The sequence below is a fragment of the Sphaeramia orbicularis genome, chromosome 8, assembly GCF_902148855.1.
Source record: "Sphaeramia orbicularis chromosome 8, fSphaOr1.1, whole genome shotgun sequence".
Classification (NCBI taxonomy): Eukaryota; Metazoa; Chordata; class Actinopteri; order Kurtiformes; family Apogonidae; genus Sphaeramia; species Sphaeramia orbicularis.
Genome location: NC_043964.1, coordinates 8,179,623 through 8,200,418, shown reverse-complemented (window position 1 = coordinate 8,200,418; position 20,796 = coordinate 8,179,623). Strand labels below are relative to the sequence as shown.

Genomic DNA, 20,796 nt, shown 5'->3' with positions numbered 1-20,796 from the left:
CTCCTCCACCTCTCTGTCCTCCTGTCTGCTCCTCCTCCTGTCTGCTCCTCCTCCTCTCTGTCCTCCTCTCTGCTCCTTCTCCTCTCTGTCCTCCTCTCTGCTCCTCCTCTTCTCTGACCTTTTCTCTCCTATTCTTTCTCTTCTATTTACATCCCAGTGAATCCATGTCACTGACTCTCCTTCTCTGGAGTCTCTGTTCTTTATCTCATCACAGGTTTTCCCGGGGTCATCACAGGTTTTCCCAGGATCATCACAGGTTTTCCCAGGATCATCTCTGGGCCTGCTGCTGTGCTCCCTCTTCTCTCCTCCTTCATCATCATCACTCATTTACCCATATAGTTGTGATAGTGTTTATCCTATAGTTCCATAGAGGGTAGAATTTTATAGTATTAGTACTAACAGTTATAGTAGTAGTATATCCACTGGTAGTACTAGTATTTGTAGTAGTGGTATATCCACTGGCTACACCCCCCCCCCCCACACACACACACACACACACACACCCCTCTCTCTCTCTCTCTCCCTCCTCAGTCTGGTTTTACTCCTTGTTTAAACCTGTTAAAGGTGTTTTTTCCTTCCACTGTCTGCACTCTCTACTGTTTACTACTGTTGGTTCCGTTGGGTTTCTCTTGGATTCAATTGGTTCTGTTGGTTCTGTTGGGTTTCTGTTGGTTCTGTTGGTTCAGTTAGGTTTCTGTTGGATTCTATTGGTTCTGTTGGGTTTCTGTTGGATTCTATTGGTTCTGTTGGGTTTCTGTTGGGTCTGTTGGGTTTCTGCTGGTTCTGTTGGTTCAGTTAGGTTTTTGTTGGTTCTGTTGAAAAACTTTTCCATGCAGTGTTAAGTCTGTCCACTAGGGGCAGACCCACACGGTCATCTGTTTACACTCTGCTGATACCTGTTCATACTCAGACTGGACTCAATGTGGACCCAGATGGACTCAGATGGACCTGACAGAACACAGCATGGTTCAGAAGAACAGAGGGATGAAGGAAAACACCTCACCTGGAAAAACCAACACTGGACTGTCCACTGGAGTGTCCACCAGACTGTCCACCGGATTGTCCACCGGACTGTCCACTTCTGTCCATCTTGACTGCCAGTGGAGATGATAGAGGAGGAACAGGTGAAAGAAATGGAACTGAACAATAACAACATTTGTCACTAATATTCAGTTCAAACCTGTGAAAATGACCCTAATGTTAATAAACTAAAGTTAGAGTCTGACCGGCTCTGGGTTTAGGACACACAGGAGGAGGAGGGGGCACCACCTGATGGAGAGGAAGACTAATTACAGACAAAAATACAAAATACAATTAATAAATAGATCAATTTAAATATGTGTATAATAAACTGTAACCCTTTCCACTTCTCCTTAACATGTTTCCTCTTAATTAAATCCTAATTAAACCTTAATGTGACACATCTTTCTTCCAGTTTTCCCACTTGGTGGATTCTGTCATTCATTTGTTTCTTTTTCACTATTAAAGACATGACACCCACTCACATGATCTGAACCAGGATCACGATCTTAACAGTTGACATAACTTCTCATTTATATTTCTTTCACTTCCGGTTCATTTCATTCTTCTCCTCTGTATGAACTGTTTTACATAAACCTGGGATTCATTTATACATTTATTACACAAACCACCCCCAGTTTGAATTCACAGTCAATATTTCAGAGGTTTGCATCACTCAGACCCAGGGTTTTCAGCTGTGAGAACATTGTGTTTTCTACATAGAATTAAGGTCAAAACCCCGTTCTATTCAGTCTGATGCTCATTTTAGATTCTAAAGGGTTCTGTGGATCCTGGGGTTTTCTTTTCTGTGGGAAATGGGTCAAAATGGATCAGAGTGTTTAAGGTTACCGAGCCCTGGTCTAATGGATCTAAGGGGTCTGAAGGGTCTGATGGATCTAATGGGTCTGATGGATCTAATGGGTCTAATGGATCTAATGGGTCTGATGGATCTAATGGGTTTAATGGATCTAACAGATCTAATGGGTCTAATAGATCTAATGGGTCTGATGGATCTAATGGGTCTAACGGGTCTGGTGGATCTAATGGATATGGTGAATCTAATGACTTAAGGTAACGGTAACATGTAAATAAACATAAAGTGTGTTTTTTTTTATTCTGCGCGTGATGACGCGTAAAGGTGTGCGCTGCGCACCGCCGCTCCGCTCGGTTAGCAGCGGCAGCGGCAGCGGCAGGAAGTATGTTGTTGAATCGGCGGCGGGGGGGGAAGAGCCAAGAACCAAAAGTCGGTGGTTGAATAGGAGGAGAAAAAACAAAATGACCATGCCTAATCCGTGAAACCTGCACCTTTCGCATCAGTACGTTGCGCATCGTTGACGTCGCGGGCACAGAGGCCAACTGAGGGGTAAGTGCGCCGCTTTCAGGCTCCGAAATCGGGCTTTGACGAGCGGGGGCCGCGGTGTGTTTGTCGAGATCTTTGTGTAGCTCCGGGCTAGCCTCCAGATGCTAAGCTAGCTGCGCCTCAGTGAGACGTTTTCCACGCAGAGGTGGTTTTATCGTGGGGACCCGTGTGCGTGTCTCCTCCTCTGTTGCACCGTGTCCGTGTTTAGTTCGTGTTTTTGCGGTTTTGAGTGTTCCGAGCCCCCCCGGCTCTGCTTTTCCGTCATCGCGGGGGGGCTGCTAACTAGCCATGCGCTAATGCTAACGCTAGCTCGGCCGTGTCTGTGCAGCTGCTGCTCGTTCACCCGCGGACCGGGACTCGATTAAATGCCTTTTCTGGGTCCGTGGTTCTGTGGTGGGGGGCACTGGTTCGGGGATAAACGTCCCCCGGGCTGCGGTCGGAGCGGCCGCGTCAGCAGGATGTGTTTTCGGGGCTGATAATGCAATGCTAATTGGTTAGCATCGGGGGAAAATGGCTCGCTGCTGCTGAAAGCCATTTTCCTGTGAAATGGGGGCTCAGTGAAGAAGGGGCTGATGGCTGAAGGTGGTGTCCTGCTCTCACACACATCATGTCGGAAACGCACCGCTCGCACGGGGGGGTTTAGCGCTCCCAGCCCACCCACACGGAGCGCCTGCCCGTCGGCCGCCCGGGCTCCGGTGCCCGTCCGCCAGATGGATCGGCCGTGTGTCGGCGCCGAGCCGCCGCTTTGTCCCGATTTCCCGCGGAGGCTGAACCCGCGCGACGGGAGAGGAGACGGGCCAAGGTCAGGGAGCCGGGCCAAGCCGGGCTGGTTCTCCAGGGCTCGGACCCGGGACGCCGGGTAGGGGGCATCCGGGTCTGAGCCCTGGAGAACCGGACCGGACCGGACTGGGTCCTGACACCGTTTGTTTACATGAGGCGGTGAACTGGAGCTTTGATTGGCTGAGGGTCCGCATCAGTGGGACCAGAACCAGGACCGTCTGCTGTGATTGATCAGTGACGTCACTGTTCGTCCTGTCACTATCAATAAGTGACAGGTGGATGATGGGCTTGTGTCCTTTTTCTGTGGTGGTCCACAGAGTCCTCCTGGATGCAGATCCACATCACCTGGATGGTGCTGGTCCGGGACTTGAACCCACAGGTCAATAATGGTTCTGGTTCCTGTGGTTTATCTGTAGAAACACTTCAGTCATGATTATCAGATGATTCCTAATATTCTGGACCGGTTTCGTTGGTACTCTTTTGGATCAGAACCATCTGGACTCATTCCTACAGGATTCATCTGTTAAACATTTAATCAGATTCAACCTTTTCTATGAGACACATAGTTCAGAACTTTAAGACTGGATAAAGATACAGAAGTAATGACAGTGAGTTTGAGTTCAGATTGAAATTCACAGGCATCAGGTCTAATAACAACAACAATAATAACAATAGTAGTAGTAGTAGTAGTAATAATAATAATAATAATAATAATAATAATATAATAGTTATAATAATTATAATTTTAATAATAATAATGATAATCATAATAATTTTAATAATAATAACAATTATAATAATTCTAATAACAACAATTATTATTATAGCAATAACAATTCTAATAGTAGTAGTAATAATAATTTGAATAATAACAACAACAATAATAACAAGAAAAGCACTTGGAGATTGCAGACCTCCGCCAAGGCAGATCAGTGCACCCCCCCCCCCCTCATCACCACCAAAATTTTATCATTTCTTCCTTGTACCAGTATCAAATCAAAACTTCCTGAAAATTTCAGGAAAATCCGTCCATAAATTTTTGAGTTATCTTGCTAACAAACAAACACGCATGCACACAAAGCAAAGCGATCACAATACCTCTGGGTGGAGGTAATAACAATAATAATTATAATAGTAATAATAATATTAATCATTTTATTAATAATAATAATGACAACAACAATAATATGATGATGATGGTGGTCTGTGCTGCTTGTGTTTGTCCTGGTGGTTTTCTGGCGTCTTTCATTTCTTTTCTCCTCCTCCATCCTTCTGTCCTCCATCCTTTTCTCCTCATCCATCCTTTTCTCCTCATCCATCCCTTTCTCCTCATCCATCCTTCTCTCCTCCTCCATCCTTTTCTACTCCTCTTTCCTTTTCTCCTCATCCATCCTCTTTTTGTCCACAACAGTGAAACAGACTCCGATCATTTGATTGATTTGAATTTAATCTTAAATTTGTTCGTGATGTAAAATTAAAGTCAATCAGTTCTAAATAAGACTAAAATCACCACAGCTGAGTTTGTGGTGTTTCACTTCTTTTTTTTATGATTCCATCTTTTGTCTGTTATGAATATTGTAAAAGTATCAATAATCACATGTTTTTTGGCAATTTATTGATTATTGATGTTTCACTCTAGACCAAAACTCAGCCTTTACAAGATAAAGTTATTTGACATTTATCACATTAATTATGTTAGTTATTGAGATTGACTGATATGAAAATGTTCCTGGTGACATTTACTCGATCAGGTGTAGATAATATATAATCAAAGTGGATTTAAAGCCAAACATGTGACTGTAAATGAACATATTTATGTGTTTATGTTAAACTGAAACATGATCTCAGGTTTATGGTGGATTTTAACTCCTGTTCCTGTCGTTATTGGACTAAAACGCTGCTTTTCTACATTATTATTATTATTATTATTTTGTGTTTATTGGACTCATATTTTTGTGAGTATTTGAAGGGAGTTTGACGTTTTGTGAATGGAAAAGGGTTGAGTGTGAGTTTAATGGAGACGTTTATCAGAGAAAATGCACCATAATTCTATTTTAATAGATTCTGTAAATGGAAATAACTGCGTCTTTTGTAAACGTCATAAGAGACAAAACGGCATAAATAGTTCCAATAGTTCAAACCAGATGATTAGTTTTAAACTATGGTGGTTTTAGTGTCTGGAACTGAAACATGTCTGAAGGTCAACAGGCTTGAATTGAACCATATCATTGATTATTGATGAGTTGATTGTGTGTTTAGATGCAGATGAATATGTTTGTGTTGAAGGTAAAACTCACCGACTGTTTGTTCACATCAGTAATTATGTTTGTGCTTTTATGTTTGAACTTCTCAGTTTCAGACTGATTTCATATTGGTTGACATGAATAAATACCAGAATAAATGTCACATATTTATTTCTTTAACTTTAAAGGATGTTTTTGGTCCAAAGTTAAAGAATGAAAAGAAAATGACACAAAAGATGAAACTGAGACAAAGTCAAATCTGTTCTTTTTGAATGTGTTTCTGAGCCTTAGATTCATGTGGCATTTACTGAACATACGTAAACTCTATTCACGCTGGACAGTTTCCTTCAGCTTTTAAGTAAATAAATAAATATTAAACTGATCAGGAACCAATAAGACAAAGAATCACAATAATGACTTTATCAATAAAATACTGAACTAATGTTATCTTTAAGTTTTCACATGGTTTGTAAAAATGATTAATTAATGATTATTTCCATTGTTGATTCATATGTGTGTGTTTTTTTTTTTTTTTTTTTTCCATTAATCATCTGGTATAAAACTGTTAGAAAATAGTGAAAAATCCCAAACTGTTGTCATCAAATGTCTGGTTTGAACCAGAACCTACACTTTTGAAGTTAGTTGTTGATATTAATACAGAATGGATCTTTCTTCATAAATATTCCAAACATTTAATAAACTTCAAACTAATAAAACTGCACTTTAAATAAATCTGTTTGTAAAATAATGACATGTTTAACCCAAACCTGAAAATAGACAAAAGTACTGATGTTAATATTGAAAATTCTGCAGATTTAGTTGAATTAACTCATTCTAATGAACATTTAATCCAGTTGTAATTCGTATTATTTCTGATCAAAGCTGAACTAAAGCTTTGACGTTAACAGCACCAAATGTTCAAATGTAGTTTATTAAATGTTCCTGTTTTTACTGTTTGATTTCTGTTTTAACCTTTGGATAAAAATGAAAATAATGTTAAAGCTTTTCTATCCAACAGTGAAAATACAGCAGAAATAATTGATCTGTGATCAGAGCTGATCACAGGTCAATCGTCCCCATCAGGAACAGATTGAATAATAAAAACCATAGATGTATCATAGATGGATTAATCAATATATTAGTGCTTTTATTTGTCTCATTTAGTTTAGGTTGTTTTTATTTGATCATGTTGGAAATTATTCATCTTTATTAAACCTTTAGTTTATTCAGATCAAACACTAACATTTATTTAGTTGATTTAGTCATAAAGTTTCCTCTGATTTGTGAATATTTTGAGGCTGAAGGAGACATCAATCGACACTTATTGGTTTTGTTTCCTGATCAGTTTAACCACTGACCTTTAACATCATTCATGGTGTAAGATTCTAAATTATTAATTAGATTAAACACAGAAACTTGTGTTGTTTTGTTTCTTGTAGAGCAATTGATTAATGGACTGACCATCATCAATACTGGCTAGTTAAAGAGTAAAGACATAATACATCAATATAAATGAATGTGACTGGATTATTGAACAGATTCAGTCTGATGAAGGAAATGGAAATGATAATAAAAAAAAAAGCAGAACTACAAAACCTTAACATGAAGAAAAACCACAGCTGATCACACAGATCTGTGCATTTATTGATCAGTCGACTAGAATTGAAAACCTTTAATCCATTATTGAACATCTGATTAAATCTGACCTTTATGTTCACATCCATCAGATCTGGTCCAGATCCAGTGGAACCACAATCCGAAATAAAACATGGGGATTTAGCTCTGATGGAAAACTAGTACAACAAATATTATTATTATTATTAAAGTTAGTAGTACATTTACAGGGTGGGGAAGCAAAATTTACAGTGTTTTGAGGCAGGGATTGAAAGACAGTGTATGACCAGTTAGTTTATTGAAAGTCATGAGAATTTATTTGCCACAAGAAAATTTACATCATAGAAAATGTTTTTATTCTATGTGTCCTCCTTCTTTCTCAATAACTGCCTTCATACGCTTCCTGAAACTTGCACAAGTGTTCCTCAAATATTCGGGTGACAACTTCTCCCATTCTTCTTTAATCGTATCTTCCAGACGTTCTGGTAATAGTTTTGCTCATAGTCATTCTCTTCTTTCCATTATAAACAGTCTTTATGGACACTCCAACTATTTTTGAAATCTCCTTTGGTGTGACGAGTGCATTCAGCAAATCACACACTCTTTGACGTTTGCTTTCCTGATTACTCATATGGGCAAAAGTTTCTGAAAAGGTATGGATAATAGTGTTAGGTATGATTATGACATCAATATATGTTTGGTTTCAAAACAATTGACGTAGTGCCTGCTGAGAAAAAAAAAACTAAATGTTCATTGTAAATTTAGCTTCCCCACCCTGTACATATATGAGTCTGAACAAATATTATTAGTTAATACTGCATTTACGTATATGAGTCTGAAGAAATATTATTAAAGTTAATAGTGCATTTACATATATGAGTCTGAACAAATATTATATTAAAGTTAAGTGCATTTACATATGAGTCTGAACAAATATTAAAGTAATAATGCATTTACATATATGAGTCTGAACAAATATTATTATTAAAGTTAATAGTACATTTGCATGCATGAGTCTGAACAAATATTAGAATTAATAGTGCATTTACATATGAGTTTGAACAAATATTAATGTTAATAGTGCATTTACATATGAGTTTGATCAAATATTAAAGTTAATAGCACATTTACATGTATGAGTCTGAACAAATATTAAAGTTAACAGTGCATTTAAATGAGTTTGAACGAATATCATTAAAGTTAATGGTGCATTTACATATATGAGTCTGAACAAATATTAAAGTTAATTGTGCATTTACATATGAGTCTGGACAAATATTTAATTTAGTAGTATATTTACATATATGAGTGTAAACAAATATTATTAAAGTTAATAGTGCATTTACATGAGTCTGAACAAATATTTTTAAAGTTAATAGTGTATTTACATATATGCATCTGAACAAATATTAAAGTTAATAGTGCATTTACACATAATTCTGAACAAATATTAAATTTAGTAGTACATTTACATATGTGAGTCTGAACAAATATTATTATGAAAGTTAATAGTGCATTTACATATGAGTCTGAACAATTATTATTAGTAAAGTTAATAGTGCATTTACATATGAGTCTGAACAAATATTATTAGTAAAGTTAATAATGCATTTACATATGAGTCTGAACAATTATTATTAAAGTTAATAGTACATTTACATATATGAGTCTAGAACAAATATTATTATACGTGGGTCTGGGTCTGAACCCTGTTGTAGTCCTCGTGGATCTGGTTCATCAGGTGGGTCTTTAATGGGATCAGTGGATCATTAAGCATCAGACTGATTAGATCCAGTCCTGGTTTAACAGGATCATGTGGATGTGAACGGATTAGACCAGATCTGTTCATCTGCTGCTGACAGATTAACGGCGTCACCTTCGACCCATGTTTGGACTTGATCAAACCAACGCCTTTGTCTGGACTGGACTGGACTGAACATGACACCTGATCAAAGTGAATGGACCAGATCCACATCCATCTGAAGTGAACATCAGTGTCATGAATTTAAGTTCATCTGTCATTTATCAAATAGGCTCATTTTTAGCGTAAAAACTCTATTTTATGGTGCAGCTGTGGCTCAGTTGTTAGAGCAGGTTGACCAATGACCAAAGGGTCGGCGGTGTGAATCCTGGCTCAGACTGTCCAGTCATATGTAAATGCACTATTAACTTTAGTAATAATATTTGTTCAGACTCATATATCTAAATGCACTATTAACTTCAATAATAATATTTGTTCACACTCATATGTAAATGCACTATTAACTTAAATAATAATATTTGTTTTTGTAGTTTTCCATCAGAGCTAAATCCCTGTGTTTTATTTCGGATCCATTTATGATGAGAACAGCATGTTTTGGACATTTGAAGAAAGTCAATAAAATGATGTTCATTTTCAGTCCCCATGTCACGTAGCAGGAATTTCAGTATTTTTACCCTTAAATGTTCTTTGTGTCAGTTGTACCATGTGTCATGTGACAGTACTTCCTCAGACCTATTCATACATGTATTAAACAGATCAGTTATTGAGTTTAAACACAGGCACTATTGGACAGGACATGGGTCCATGTGGAACCACTGGATCTGGGTCCATGTGGAACCACTGGATCTGGGTCCATGTGGAACTGCTGGATCTGGACCATGTGCGTCTGTGAATTGGTTTATTCCATTTACACCAGATTCACTTGGCTTGTGTTTAGATCGTTTAGACAGTGGAGCAAAAGAAGAGAAGGAACAAGAAGTGGTCGACGCCCACCAACATCTGACTCATACTGTTCTCCCTCTAGTGGTCATTGTAATAATCTGTGTCCATCGGAATCTAGTCTGGATAATAAACCTGGACCGAAAAACAACAGATTTACAGAATAACATCAAAACAAATTCAGCAGGACTTGACGTAAATGACTGAAAACAACCGAGTCTGAACTGAATAAATGTAACAGAAACACAAACCACAGATGAACAGCAATTCATTTACCAGGAAACAAACACGTGGAATCACTTCTCCTGGGAATCTTGGTGGAAAAGGGCTAATCCCTGTAAAACAAAATTAACTCAATGTAGACAAATTCAGTCTCCACATTTTATGCATCCTGATTAGCATTAGCATTTAGCACTTTATGAGCAGTGACTTCGATGACAGTTGTGGATATTTCAACATCCAGTGTCGTTTGTCATTAAGTAGTAATTATAATACGCTGCCATTTGTACTAATTTTTATCAGTGAGTACTTCGAGATAACGTTTTCCTCTTTCTCCTTTTTTCCCCGTAGTGAATCCTCATTGGCCGACGTGACCCACTCAGGCCCCCCATCACCCAGGGTGGGCCCTGATTGGCTGGAGAGAAAATGGCGGCTCACTCCCTCAGCTAAGCCCCACCTCCTTAACATCACTGTTCATTGCTGTGTTGTGAACCGTGATTCCTCTCAACGCTTTGCTTTAGAGTACTATGGCAATGCATGATATGAGTCGTGCCAAGGGATTCCCCTGTAAAGAGTGTGATATGGTTTGCCCGAGTACTCCAAGTCTACTAGAGCATATGAAAGCACATTATCAGCAAGAAGAGTCTGGACGATTTGAGTGTGAACAGTGTGGACGAATTTACAAGCACGCAGCTAGCCTAGCTAATCATAAAAAGTCCCATGAAGTGGGCTCATTCCAGTGCCCAGTTTGTACCCGTACCCTGCCAAACGCTGTAGCTCTGAAGAACCACCTTCGGATTCATACTTTGTCCCCGAGTAGTGCCCACGCAGAAGAAGAGAGCGAAGAAGTACCTGAAGAAGGACCCCACGACGAGAGGGATTATAGCCTCTCCCAGGACCTCTCGGACGGGTTTGGGCGCTCCCATTTGAATAACAGTGGTATGGGACATAGTGTCCTACAAAGCCACAACACAGACGACCACGGAAAGAAAGGCTCCCCTGAATCTGACGACGCCTGGGACAGACCGTTCAAGTGCGACCAGTGTGACCGAACCTACCGGCACCACGGTAGTCTGGTGAACCACAAGAAGTGTCACCAGGAAGGAACTTTTAAGTGCTCTGTGTGTTTTAAACAATTTAGCAACCTGGCTGCCCTAAACAGCCACGAGCGAACTCATTCGAAGTTCAAAACCCCCGGGGCCTCCATGGTGAGCAGCAGCAGTAGCAGCAGCAGCCTCCATGACTCGGAGCGCAGCAGTGGGACCCAGCCGCCCCAGAGCGACGACACCACCTCCTGTTTCTGCCACCTGTGTCAGATTGCGCTGCCGAACAAGGCTGACTTCCAGGAGCACATTCTGCTGCACAACGCGGCTTCACCTTCCCTAGGCCTGCCACGTAGCTTCCCGGGTATCATGCCTCACAATCTGAGTGCAGTCCGATCTCCGGCATACACTCCAGCTCTGGGTGATCCACTGCCCCTTCCGCCTCTGCCCAGTGAGAAAAGAGGCCCCTACGACCCCATCATGGGCCCTCCAGTCAACAATCCCATATATACGTGTGCATACTGTGGAGCTGGTCACCCAGATTTGGAGACCTTGAAAGTTCACTATCTGACCCATGACCCCCACCCAGCGTCCCACAGTCAGGACAGCTCCATCCTGAACTCGGACACTCTCAGTTCTGGATCACAGGGCTCGGTGTCATCGCCCTCTGGAGGACGAGTGCCCCAAGCCAACTCTCCAGATGATGGAGAGCGACGCTTTAAGTGTGGGGAGTGTGGGAAAAGTTACCGTCATGCAGGAAGTTTAGTGAACCACAAGCGCTGCCATCAGACAGGCCACTACCAGTGCACCATTTGCTGTAAACAGTACCCCCACCTGGCAGCACTGCACAGCCACCTACGGAGCCACAAGGGCCGCCCCTCCAACCAGCCGATTAACAATGACAACAATGACTGGCTGTCCTCAGAGCCGCTCACTCTGGACTCTCAGCAGAGCTATGTTCAAGAGGGCAGTGGTGCCACAACTCCCATCTCGTTGCCAGGGAATCTTGGTGACGCCGCCCATTTTGTTCCAGACGGCGGCCACAGCAGTGGGTTGGACTCACTAGAGTTCCACGACCGTTTTGATGGTAGCTCTCTTTCACAGAGTAGCTCTGGTCACCGTCAGGCTGACCGCCATGTATGTGCTGATTGTGGTGAGATGTATGGAGATGTGTCTGGCATCAAGTCACACATGTGTCCTCGCCGGAGTCAGCAGCAGCAGCAACAGCAGGGGAACATGTCCAATGGTTTTATGGGGAACATGAGCTACCATGGCTCTAGTGGGACTTCGCTGCCTGCTGGAAGCTCCAGCAGCCTGAAGGAAGGCAGCAGCCAGCGACCATACTCCCAGAGTGGAGGCAAAAGAATGGGAACCAATGACAAGGATGATGACGACGATGGAGAAGTGTATCAGTGCTCGGTATGTGGTAACCACTACGCTAGTCTCAGAGCCCTCAGAAGCCACCTCCGTAGCCACGCCAACAACCCAACAGGTCCAGGACCTTCCAACCTGGAGCAGGACTGGAGGATGATCTGCTCCACTTGTGGCCAGAGTTTTTCCAGAAAGCAAGACCTCTTAAATCACCAGTTAGTCCATGGCCCCCAAAGATCAGATGGACAGCAGCAGGGTATTGGAGGCACATCAACAAATGGTGATAAGATGGATGGGCGGAACCACATTTGTGTCGACTGTGGCATGTTCTTCGCAGACAGGCACCATTTGATCACTCATCTATGCCCTGGTAAGAGTCGGAACAGCTCCTTGAACAAACAGGGCCTGAATGGAGCCAAAGGGATGTCTGGAGGAGATGGTGTGGGTGGTGGGGTAGCAGGAGGGAGTCATGATGTTGGTGGAGATGGACGAAGGCCAATGGTTGACCAAAGTGACAAACCCCACAAGTGTGACCAATGCGGGCGTGGATACAGACACCCCTGCTCCCTCCTGAACCACAAGAAGTCCCATAAAACCGGAGTTTTCCGCTGCTTGGTGTGTCAAAAACGTTACTACAATCTGCTGGCTCTCAAGAATCACCAAAGAACCCACTTTGACCTGAAGAGGTATGTCACTGATTCAATATGATTGATTAATGCGTATTTGTCAACACTTCCATCATTCTCTAAAGTCTTGCAATGATTAGACATTTTAGTTCAGAGAGTTTGTGGAATGTCACTTTTGTGTGACTGGAGCTCAGCAGTAAAATAATAACCATCATAGCTTCCTTTTCCTTTATAGAAATATAACAAATACAAACAGGTGTTGCAGTTTTGTGCTGCACAGAGGTATCTGCACCTGATCAGAATTTATCAGAGTGAACCCACATCCTGGAGTTTTCTCCAATTTAAGATACCTCGAAGTAAAGAACTTACAAGTTGTTCTGTTGGTAATTGTTGGTAAATTCAACAGCACATGTAGTCCTCAGTTAAGGCCCGTTGAAAATAACACAAAATAATTGTTTGTTTGGAAAGACTTAACATCGCACATAAATCAGACAAACATCGAACTACTTTAAAATGTCACCAGCAGATGGACAGACAGTATCACTCTATACCATCAGAACAATGAACAAAGTCAGATGGATGTGAAATTTGTGTTAAATACAATTTTGTATTAAATGTAAGTGTTGAAACCTGCAGAAACCCTTGGTGGGTGATTTGATTGGATCTACACTCGGTTGCCAGTCTTTTTGATACATGTACTTAAAATCAAGCCGGTCTAACGTTACAACTGATTGATGGAATAATCATTGATAGAAGAAAACCTGCATCATGTGTGTATGGAGTTCATCTGTCTTTATCTTTGTCTGTTTCTGCCTCAGACACAAGTGTGAAGAATGTGGGAAGGCCTTCAAGATCCAGAAGCAGCTCATCAATCATCTGCGTCTCCATGAGGAACACCGGGCCAAAGGTCTGGTCCGAACGGGCCCCAACGGTTCCCGCTTCCAGCAGCCGGGTCCATCTCAGATGCAGGCGATGAGAGGGGAGTCGTCAAAGGGCCAGGTAATGGGTGTTAAATACAGCCACCAGGGCTTCAAAAAGCCCTACTCCTCTGCTGGGACTTCCAGACCACAGAAGTTTGACCCAGCTGAAAGCAGTCGACGGCCGTTTGCCTGTGAGGAGTGTGGGAAAACGTACCGCCATGCTGGCAGTCTGGCCAATCACAAGAACCTCCACAAGATCGGGGAGTACCACTGCAATGTCTGCAACTCCACATACCCCAACAGGCTGGCGATGAAGAACCACCTACGTCTACACTTTGCACAGAAGAAGCACAACTGCCAAGAGTGCGGCAAAGGCTTCCGTACCCAGAGGCAACTGGCCACCCACACTACAGCCGGCCTCTGCAAAGGCCCCCAGGGCCCTGGAGCCCAGATGGATTTTGAATGCGATGGCTGTTGTGAAGGCTTTGCGACGGCTGATGAACTTTCAGCTCATGACTGTCCTGCCCAACACCTGCCTTCGTCATCCTCTACCAACAGTTCCAACAACGTCAGCATAGACAGAAGCTCAGTGGACATGGACTCTGATGAAAGACCCTACGCCTGTGACCTTTGCAGCTGCGCCTATAAACATGCCAGTTCCTTATTAAACCACAAGCACACCCACAAGACAGGCAACTTCCGGTGCAACTTCTGTGACAAGCCCTACACTAACTACATGGCACTGCGCAACCACATGCGCATCCATACACAGCGGAAGAAGCACATCTGCCACACATGCGGGAAAGCCTTCCGACTGGCCAGATTCCTCCGCAACCACCAGAAGGTCCACGAGGAGGGCGCGACCCCCTTCGGCTGCCCCACCTGTGGAAAGAGTTTCCAGGGGAGATCTGGCCTGGCCCGGCACCGCTGCGGGGACAACCAGGTAGGCATGGAAGTCAGGAGGAAGGCCACTGCACCCACGGGAGAGGGCGAAGAGTGTCGGTACACGTGAGTTCTCGTCAGTTGTTTGTGATTCTTCGAAGTTGAAAAAAAAATAGTGAAGATAAATTTAGGTCTCTACATGTCTATTACAGGTATATGATCTCCAATCCGGCTTCCTTGGGACCATACGCGTGCCGGAATTCGGATTTTTCTGAAGTTTGGACAAATTGAATTAGTGGAGAGACCAGATAAGTCAACCCCGTTTGCTTTCAGTTAGCATATATCACACACTTTAGATCATAGGCTTCCTACAAACAAACATGTCATGTTCAGATGTATGTTTTTCATGCTTTGTCACAGATTTAATATTAAGATTGTTTGTAGAAAAACTGAAAGTTGTGATGATGTGTGTTTCTGCTCTTGTTATAACTTGACTGTAGTCTTTTGGTTGTTTGTGTTTGTTTGCTTTCTGGTAGTTTTCTCACTGTGGACGTTACTAGACTAGACGATTTGTTGGGTCTTTTTGCATTTTGATGTTGTGGTTGATGAAACCACAGGGAAGAGGAGATTAGGAAGTATTTGGAGCTAGCTGCACTGCACGTCTAGGCTTTTATTCTTATGTTAAATATTGAAGTCCAACACAGCAGCCACAAGTAACTGGAGTGTGACTCGGTGGACAGTTCTGGGTTTGTTTGATGGGTTCAACATCTAGATCTGAGTAATGGCCCAAAAGAAGGCTCAAGGTCTTTGGATCAGAGGCTGTTTGTGCAGTGCAGGGAGCGGCAGATACTCCCAGTTCTCTACACCAATCCCAGTTTGTCCAGTTTCTCCCATGACCCCCCCTCCCTTCCCCTCTCCCCCAGTCCTCCCCCCTCATAGAGTTCAATGGTGCACCACTTTGTAGCCTCCCTAAGAAACTTTAAGCCGGATTCCAGATCATATACCTGTATGTGCAAAATTGTAGACAGTCAATAGTTAAATATTTCAGAACCTCTAAAGTCTGTGTAAAGGAATTTCAGACATGAGTTTAGAACATTTTAACGAGTTCTGGAAGATGTTAAACTAGTCACTAAAGTGTACTGCTTTGATAAATTCAACATTTTCTGATTGAAATGTGGTTGATTGACAAGGACAAACCATCGACGCAAAAAATGTCCAAGTTCAAGATTTTATGCCTATTAATTGTTTCCTAAACGAATGTTTTGGTTCTAGTCTCACAATATATTTAACAGATGTCAATTGACATATATTTTTTTACTAATTATTGGTAATTTAGGAGATCAATAACCAATATTTAGAACTGATACATACTTTTAGTCTGTTACAGTATCTCCAGTTTTGTTGTTCAAATTTTTTAACTCTTGACCTTTTGTAAAGTTTTGTTTCCCATGTGGCTCCAGAATGATAATGAATTTGTCACTCCATAGATAATTCTGACGTAAACTATGAAGGAATTATGAAGAACAACGACGGGTTCAAAATACTCCTGTTCTAATTTCATCCAATACTGAGAAGTATTGGATGAAATTAGAACCAGTTTAGTTATTTGATCAGATATCAAATACATAATTCAGATACTGATAGTTGATGAAATGTCGATATTTGATCCAACAATCAACCAAATACAGGGTAACATCAGATTTTCACCAAAGAGACTTAAATTGTCAAAAACTATTTTTCATGTAAAAATCAAAACACGTCGTCTACTTTACACAGACTTTACAGAAAGTGGTAACCAGTATCTGAGCTGAACTGAGGTAGATGAGAGCAGATCCCCACCTTCAGATACTAATCTGTCTTCTCTCCGCCCCCTGCCCTGCCCCCGCCCTGCCCCCCTCTGGTCTTTGGTGTTTGTCTCTTTACAGATGTGATCAATGTGGCCGCTCCTACCGCCATGCCAGCTCCCTGCTCAACCACAAAAACACCCATACCGTCGGCATCTACCACTGCGCCGTGTGCCTCAAAACCTACTCCAACCTGCTCGCCCTGAAGAACCACCGCCGGATCCATTCGGAGACGCGACGCCACCGCTGCCACGACTGTGGCAAGGCCTTCCGCGTTTCCTCGCAGCTCTACAACCACAAACGTGTGCACCAGAAGCAGCGGGAGCTGACCTGCCGGTCCTGCCAGCGAGCCTTCCCCACACAGGCCAGCTTCCGGCTCCACATGGAGATCACCCATGGCCAGGCACCACAGCCCCGCCAGCCCAGACCCCAGCAGCCCCGGCCGGGGGGCTCCCAGGAGCTGGGCTGGGGGTCTGGCCTGGACCTCACCCTCATGCAAGAGCAAGGACTTGATCCTGGCAGTGTGGCCAAAGCGACCCGAGGCCAGGGGGGGGTGGTCAAGTCCCACGTGTGCGACCAGTGTGGGCGGTCCTACCGTCATGCTAGCTCCCTGCTCAACCACAAGAACAGCCACAAGACCGGGACCTACTTCTGCAGCTCCTGCCAGAAGGAGTTCCCCAATCTAATGTCACTCAAGAACCACCGGAGGATCCACACGGAACCCAAGCGCTACCAGTGCCCCGACTGCGGCAAGTCGTTCAGGGTGTCGACCCAGCTCATTTGCCACCGGCGCATCCACACCAAGGAGAAGCCCTTCTCCTGCCAGCAGTGTGACAAGCGCTTCTCCTCCAAGTCCAACCTTAGGCACCACATGAAGGTGCACTGGAGCAGCTCCTCGGGGCCCCCAGCCGTCGTCATGGGGGCACCCAACTTCCTGGGAATGCCCGGGGGCCCTTTTATATAGTAAACTGTTGGATTGTCAAGGGAGGGTCCAGTCCAGTCACATGCCAAGGTTTGTGGAGATGCCAAAACGTAGCCTCCTCTTCCTCCTCCTCACACTCCTTGTTTTCATGTTTGATGTGGTGTGTTGGACCAGGACCAGAATCAGGACCCGAACCTGGAGAACACATGGTCTCCTGGTCCAGACCCCCGGGGCCCAGTGGTACCCATGTGGTGCGAACTACCAACACGCCAGTCCTCACTGGGGCTGGTGAATGTGAACATGGTTCTCAAAGGGTCCCGAAGGTCCACCAGAACCCCAAGGCCCTGTGTGGACCAGCAGCCCCCCATGACCCCGGTGAATGAGAACAGAACAGTACTGGTCTTCATGGGTTTGGTGGATGAGACTTGAGGGTCCCACGGGGTTCTGATGGTCCAATGGTCCAGTAGACGGACTGATGGACAGACGTGGACTGATGTGGACCAACCTCGGACCTGTTGCAGTATTTTTGGACAGACTGGACCGGTTTGCCCTCAGGGTCCTGGTGGGTGGGTCCAAACAGCCGCAGACTGAATGTTGAACTGAGCCGATACCGGACCGGGTCGTGTGGTCCGTTCAGCGGTGAGGAAGACCTGCCCATCCGGTCCAGAGCTGCAGCCCCACCCCTTCCTCCTAATTGGACGCTGAAGGAGTCTGTTGAGCTGAAACCTTTTCTCGTGGCCTTTGTCACAATGTTTTTAACCACATTCTGACCGATTCTGTCCAACTGTTCTCAGTGTGTGACCCACACTCGGGTTCCGTTGGTTCCTTTGTCCTTTTCTGAAACAGTCAGTGGGAGACCGCAGTGGCAGCAGTGCATTGTGGGAGCTTCGAGGTGTGACGCCTTGTTCACACATGAAGTGGACGGAGGTTGAACATGTGACTGAGTATCCGATACATGAAGTCACATGAGGAGTAAAAGACCGGTTCTAGTGTTTGACACATTCAGAACCAACACTTAACGGTTTGAAAAACTGAAACCTTAACGTGGTTAAAAACTACAAACATTTTCATTATCATTGGAAAACATTTGGATGAATGTCAGATTCTTTGAATCACTTTTATGTCAGATTTTATATATTATTCACAAAAAGATTAAAAAGAAAACCAAGTGTAAAATAAACTGAAAGAAAATCCATTTGATCCAATGAAACCAAGTTCAACATGAACGTGTTTGACTCCACATTTTCTAAAAGTTGATTTAAACTAATAGAACTTTTATCACATGAGGTTTGAGCGACTTTTACAAAATGCATCATTTAATAATGAACCAAACATTTACACATTCGTCGTCTAATGTTTAACAAATTAGTAATTTGTGAATTCATTAAAGTGATGAGTTTTAATGGTTTTAAATCTACTTGTGTTCAACATCCAAATACACAAGAAAAAAACAAACACTGACATTTGGACATTTTTATCCATTTGTTCTGATTCTACATTTAACAGTGAAAATGACAAATCAATAACAAAACATTAAACATTAAAATCTATTTTATTTTCAGTCAAATGTAATTTCACCAATTAGAACAGTTACAACAAAGACACGACATTAGATTTATTTCAAATGTCGTTTTATTGCGAATTTCACCTCTTTCGCAGCTTTTTTTTTCCGTCTTTCTAACACAAAAGTTTAATGAACACAAAGACTGAGTTTCAGATCATTATTAGAGGTTTGAATTTATCTGTAAAAGATGCAGAAAAATGGAAAGAAATGGTTTTAAACTCTTCAACTCTAACATTCATGACTAGAACAATAACATGTTTAACATTAAAAAATAGATGAGAAACAGACCAGTCAAAGTCCTACTGCTGACATAAACCTGTAAACATGTCGGGAGTTTGTCTTCAGTCAATTTTTTTTTTTTTTTGTTCTAACGCGTCTTGAACTGTCAACAAACCAGGAATCAAATCTGAAAAAACAAAGGTTGTCTTTAACTCCTCCCTCTGTGTGTTCGATGTGTGAATGGGCGTGTCCGATTGGCTCTGCCCCCACCTGTGTCCACCTGTCCTGGACCATGTGACCGTGTTTTAAAAAAGGACAAAGGAACCAGAGGTTGAACATCGTTTGTGTCTCAGTGGTGAAAGAAAAAAGACGACACACACACACATCACTGTAGTAACGCATTTATTTATATTATTCTGATTATTATTATTATTATTATTATTAACACTTGTAATGGACGGCGCTAGTGTTTAGGATGTTTAGAGCTGTGTCGATGTAAACACCCCACCCCCCCACCCTGTGCCCTGTTACCCATAATCCTCCTGTTCTTTGGAGACGATGGACTCCGTGAGGAAGTGACTCTGAACTCGTTTTCTTGCCTTTTTTTTAAGTGACGTCGTGAGCCTTCCCATCATCCCCCTCTTCCATATTTATCTGGGCTGAGTCCGACCTCTGACCCCCCCCCCCATCATATGTACCTGTTTCACATAAGCCACATGGAAAAGGGATGAGTGTGCGTGGGTCCTCGTGGTTCCTCGTATTTATTGGTGTTCCGTTCTTTAATTTAAGCGTTGGTTTTTTTTTCCCCATGATGCCGCTGTGAGTGTGAGCGTGTGTGTTTTTAATCAAACACAGTTCGTTTGTCGGCGTTTTTTCAGGAGCACTGGTGCTAGTTGAAAAAAAAAAGAGTAAAAAGATAAAAGCCGTGCAGTGACCGTTCAGTGCAGTAGGAGTCATGTGACCTCAACTAGAACAAGAACTCACCTCCTTTAGTTTGACGTTTCTCCGACACCGTCTGGGTTGTGTTTTTTTTCAGAGTGGACACTCGTTCCCTTTTCCCGCCTGCATTTCATGTAGTTGTAGAAGATGAAACAGATGGGTTTGGAGCAGCGATAATAACCCTGGTTTTGTTTGAACGTTTTGTTTCCATGCATATATATGTAATGCTTACTATACACTTTTATAAACTATGTTTTGATAATTCATTTCTTAACAGAAAAACTTGTCCATATACTATAACCCTTACTGCTGAGTACTGAAAATAAATAGTCCAAACACACTCCAGCTGGACTCTGCTCACATGGTTTGTACCTGGGTTTGGATTCTGGGCTGGTTTTTAGACACAGATGAAAAAAAGCTGCAGAGAACCATTTAAACATCTGTTCACTCAGTGGAACCGTGACCTGGTCTGTTCTGGGCCCATGCTGAGCCCGGGTTGGACCTCAAACTCTGATGATAAATCTGTTCA

The 20,796-nt window shown here is 42.7% G+C and overlaps 1 protein-coding gene across 3 annotated transcripts; it reads left to right on the top strand.

The window, feature by feature from the left end:
- Positions 1–2,188: 2,188 nt before the first annotated feature.
- On the top strand, positions 2,189–20,608 carry LOC115423744 (zinc finger protein 646). 3 transcript variants are annotated; one of them, XM_030140763.1, is made up of 5 exons: positions 2,189–2,383; positions 10,289–13,037; positions 13,796–14,840; positions 14,992–15,087; positions 16,703–16,836. In XM_030140763.1, exons 2-4 carry the CDS (start codon positions 10,465–10,467, stop codon positions 15,052–15,054), a joined length of 3,681 nt encoding a protein of 1,226 aa, XP_029996623.1. In that variant the 5' UTR covers positions 2,189–2,383; positions 10,289–10,464; the 3' UTR covers positions 15,055–15,087; positions 16,703–16,836. The 3 variants fall into 3 exon arrangements, with proteins under 3 accessions (XP_029996623.1, XP_029996622.1, XP_029996621.1); XM_030140762.1 differs by having other exon boundaries at positions 13,796–14,905; XM_030140761.1 differs by lacking the exon at positions 14,992–15,087 and having other exon boundaries at positions 13,796–14,905; positions 16,705–20,608.
- The last annotated feature ends 188 nt before the right edge of the window (positions 20,609–20,796 follow it).

Coding starts and splice junctions, on each gene's coding strand:
- LOC115423744 (XM_030140761.1), top strand. CDS start 10,465: ATGGCAATGCATGATATGAGTCGTGCCAAGGGATTCCCCTGTAAAGAG. Junction 13,038..13,795: donor ACCCACTTTGACCTGAAGAG/GTATGTCACTGA, acceptor TTTCTGCCTCAG/ACACAAGTGTGAAGAATGTG. Junction 14,906..16,704: donor GGCGAAGAGTGTCGGTACAC/GTGAGTTCTCGT, acceptor GTCTCTTTACAG/ATGTGATCAATGTGGCCGCT.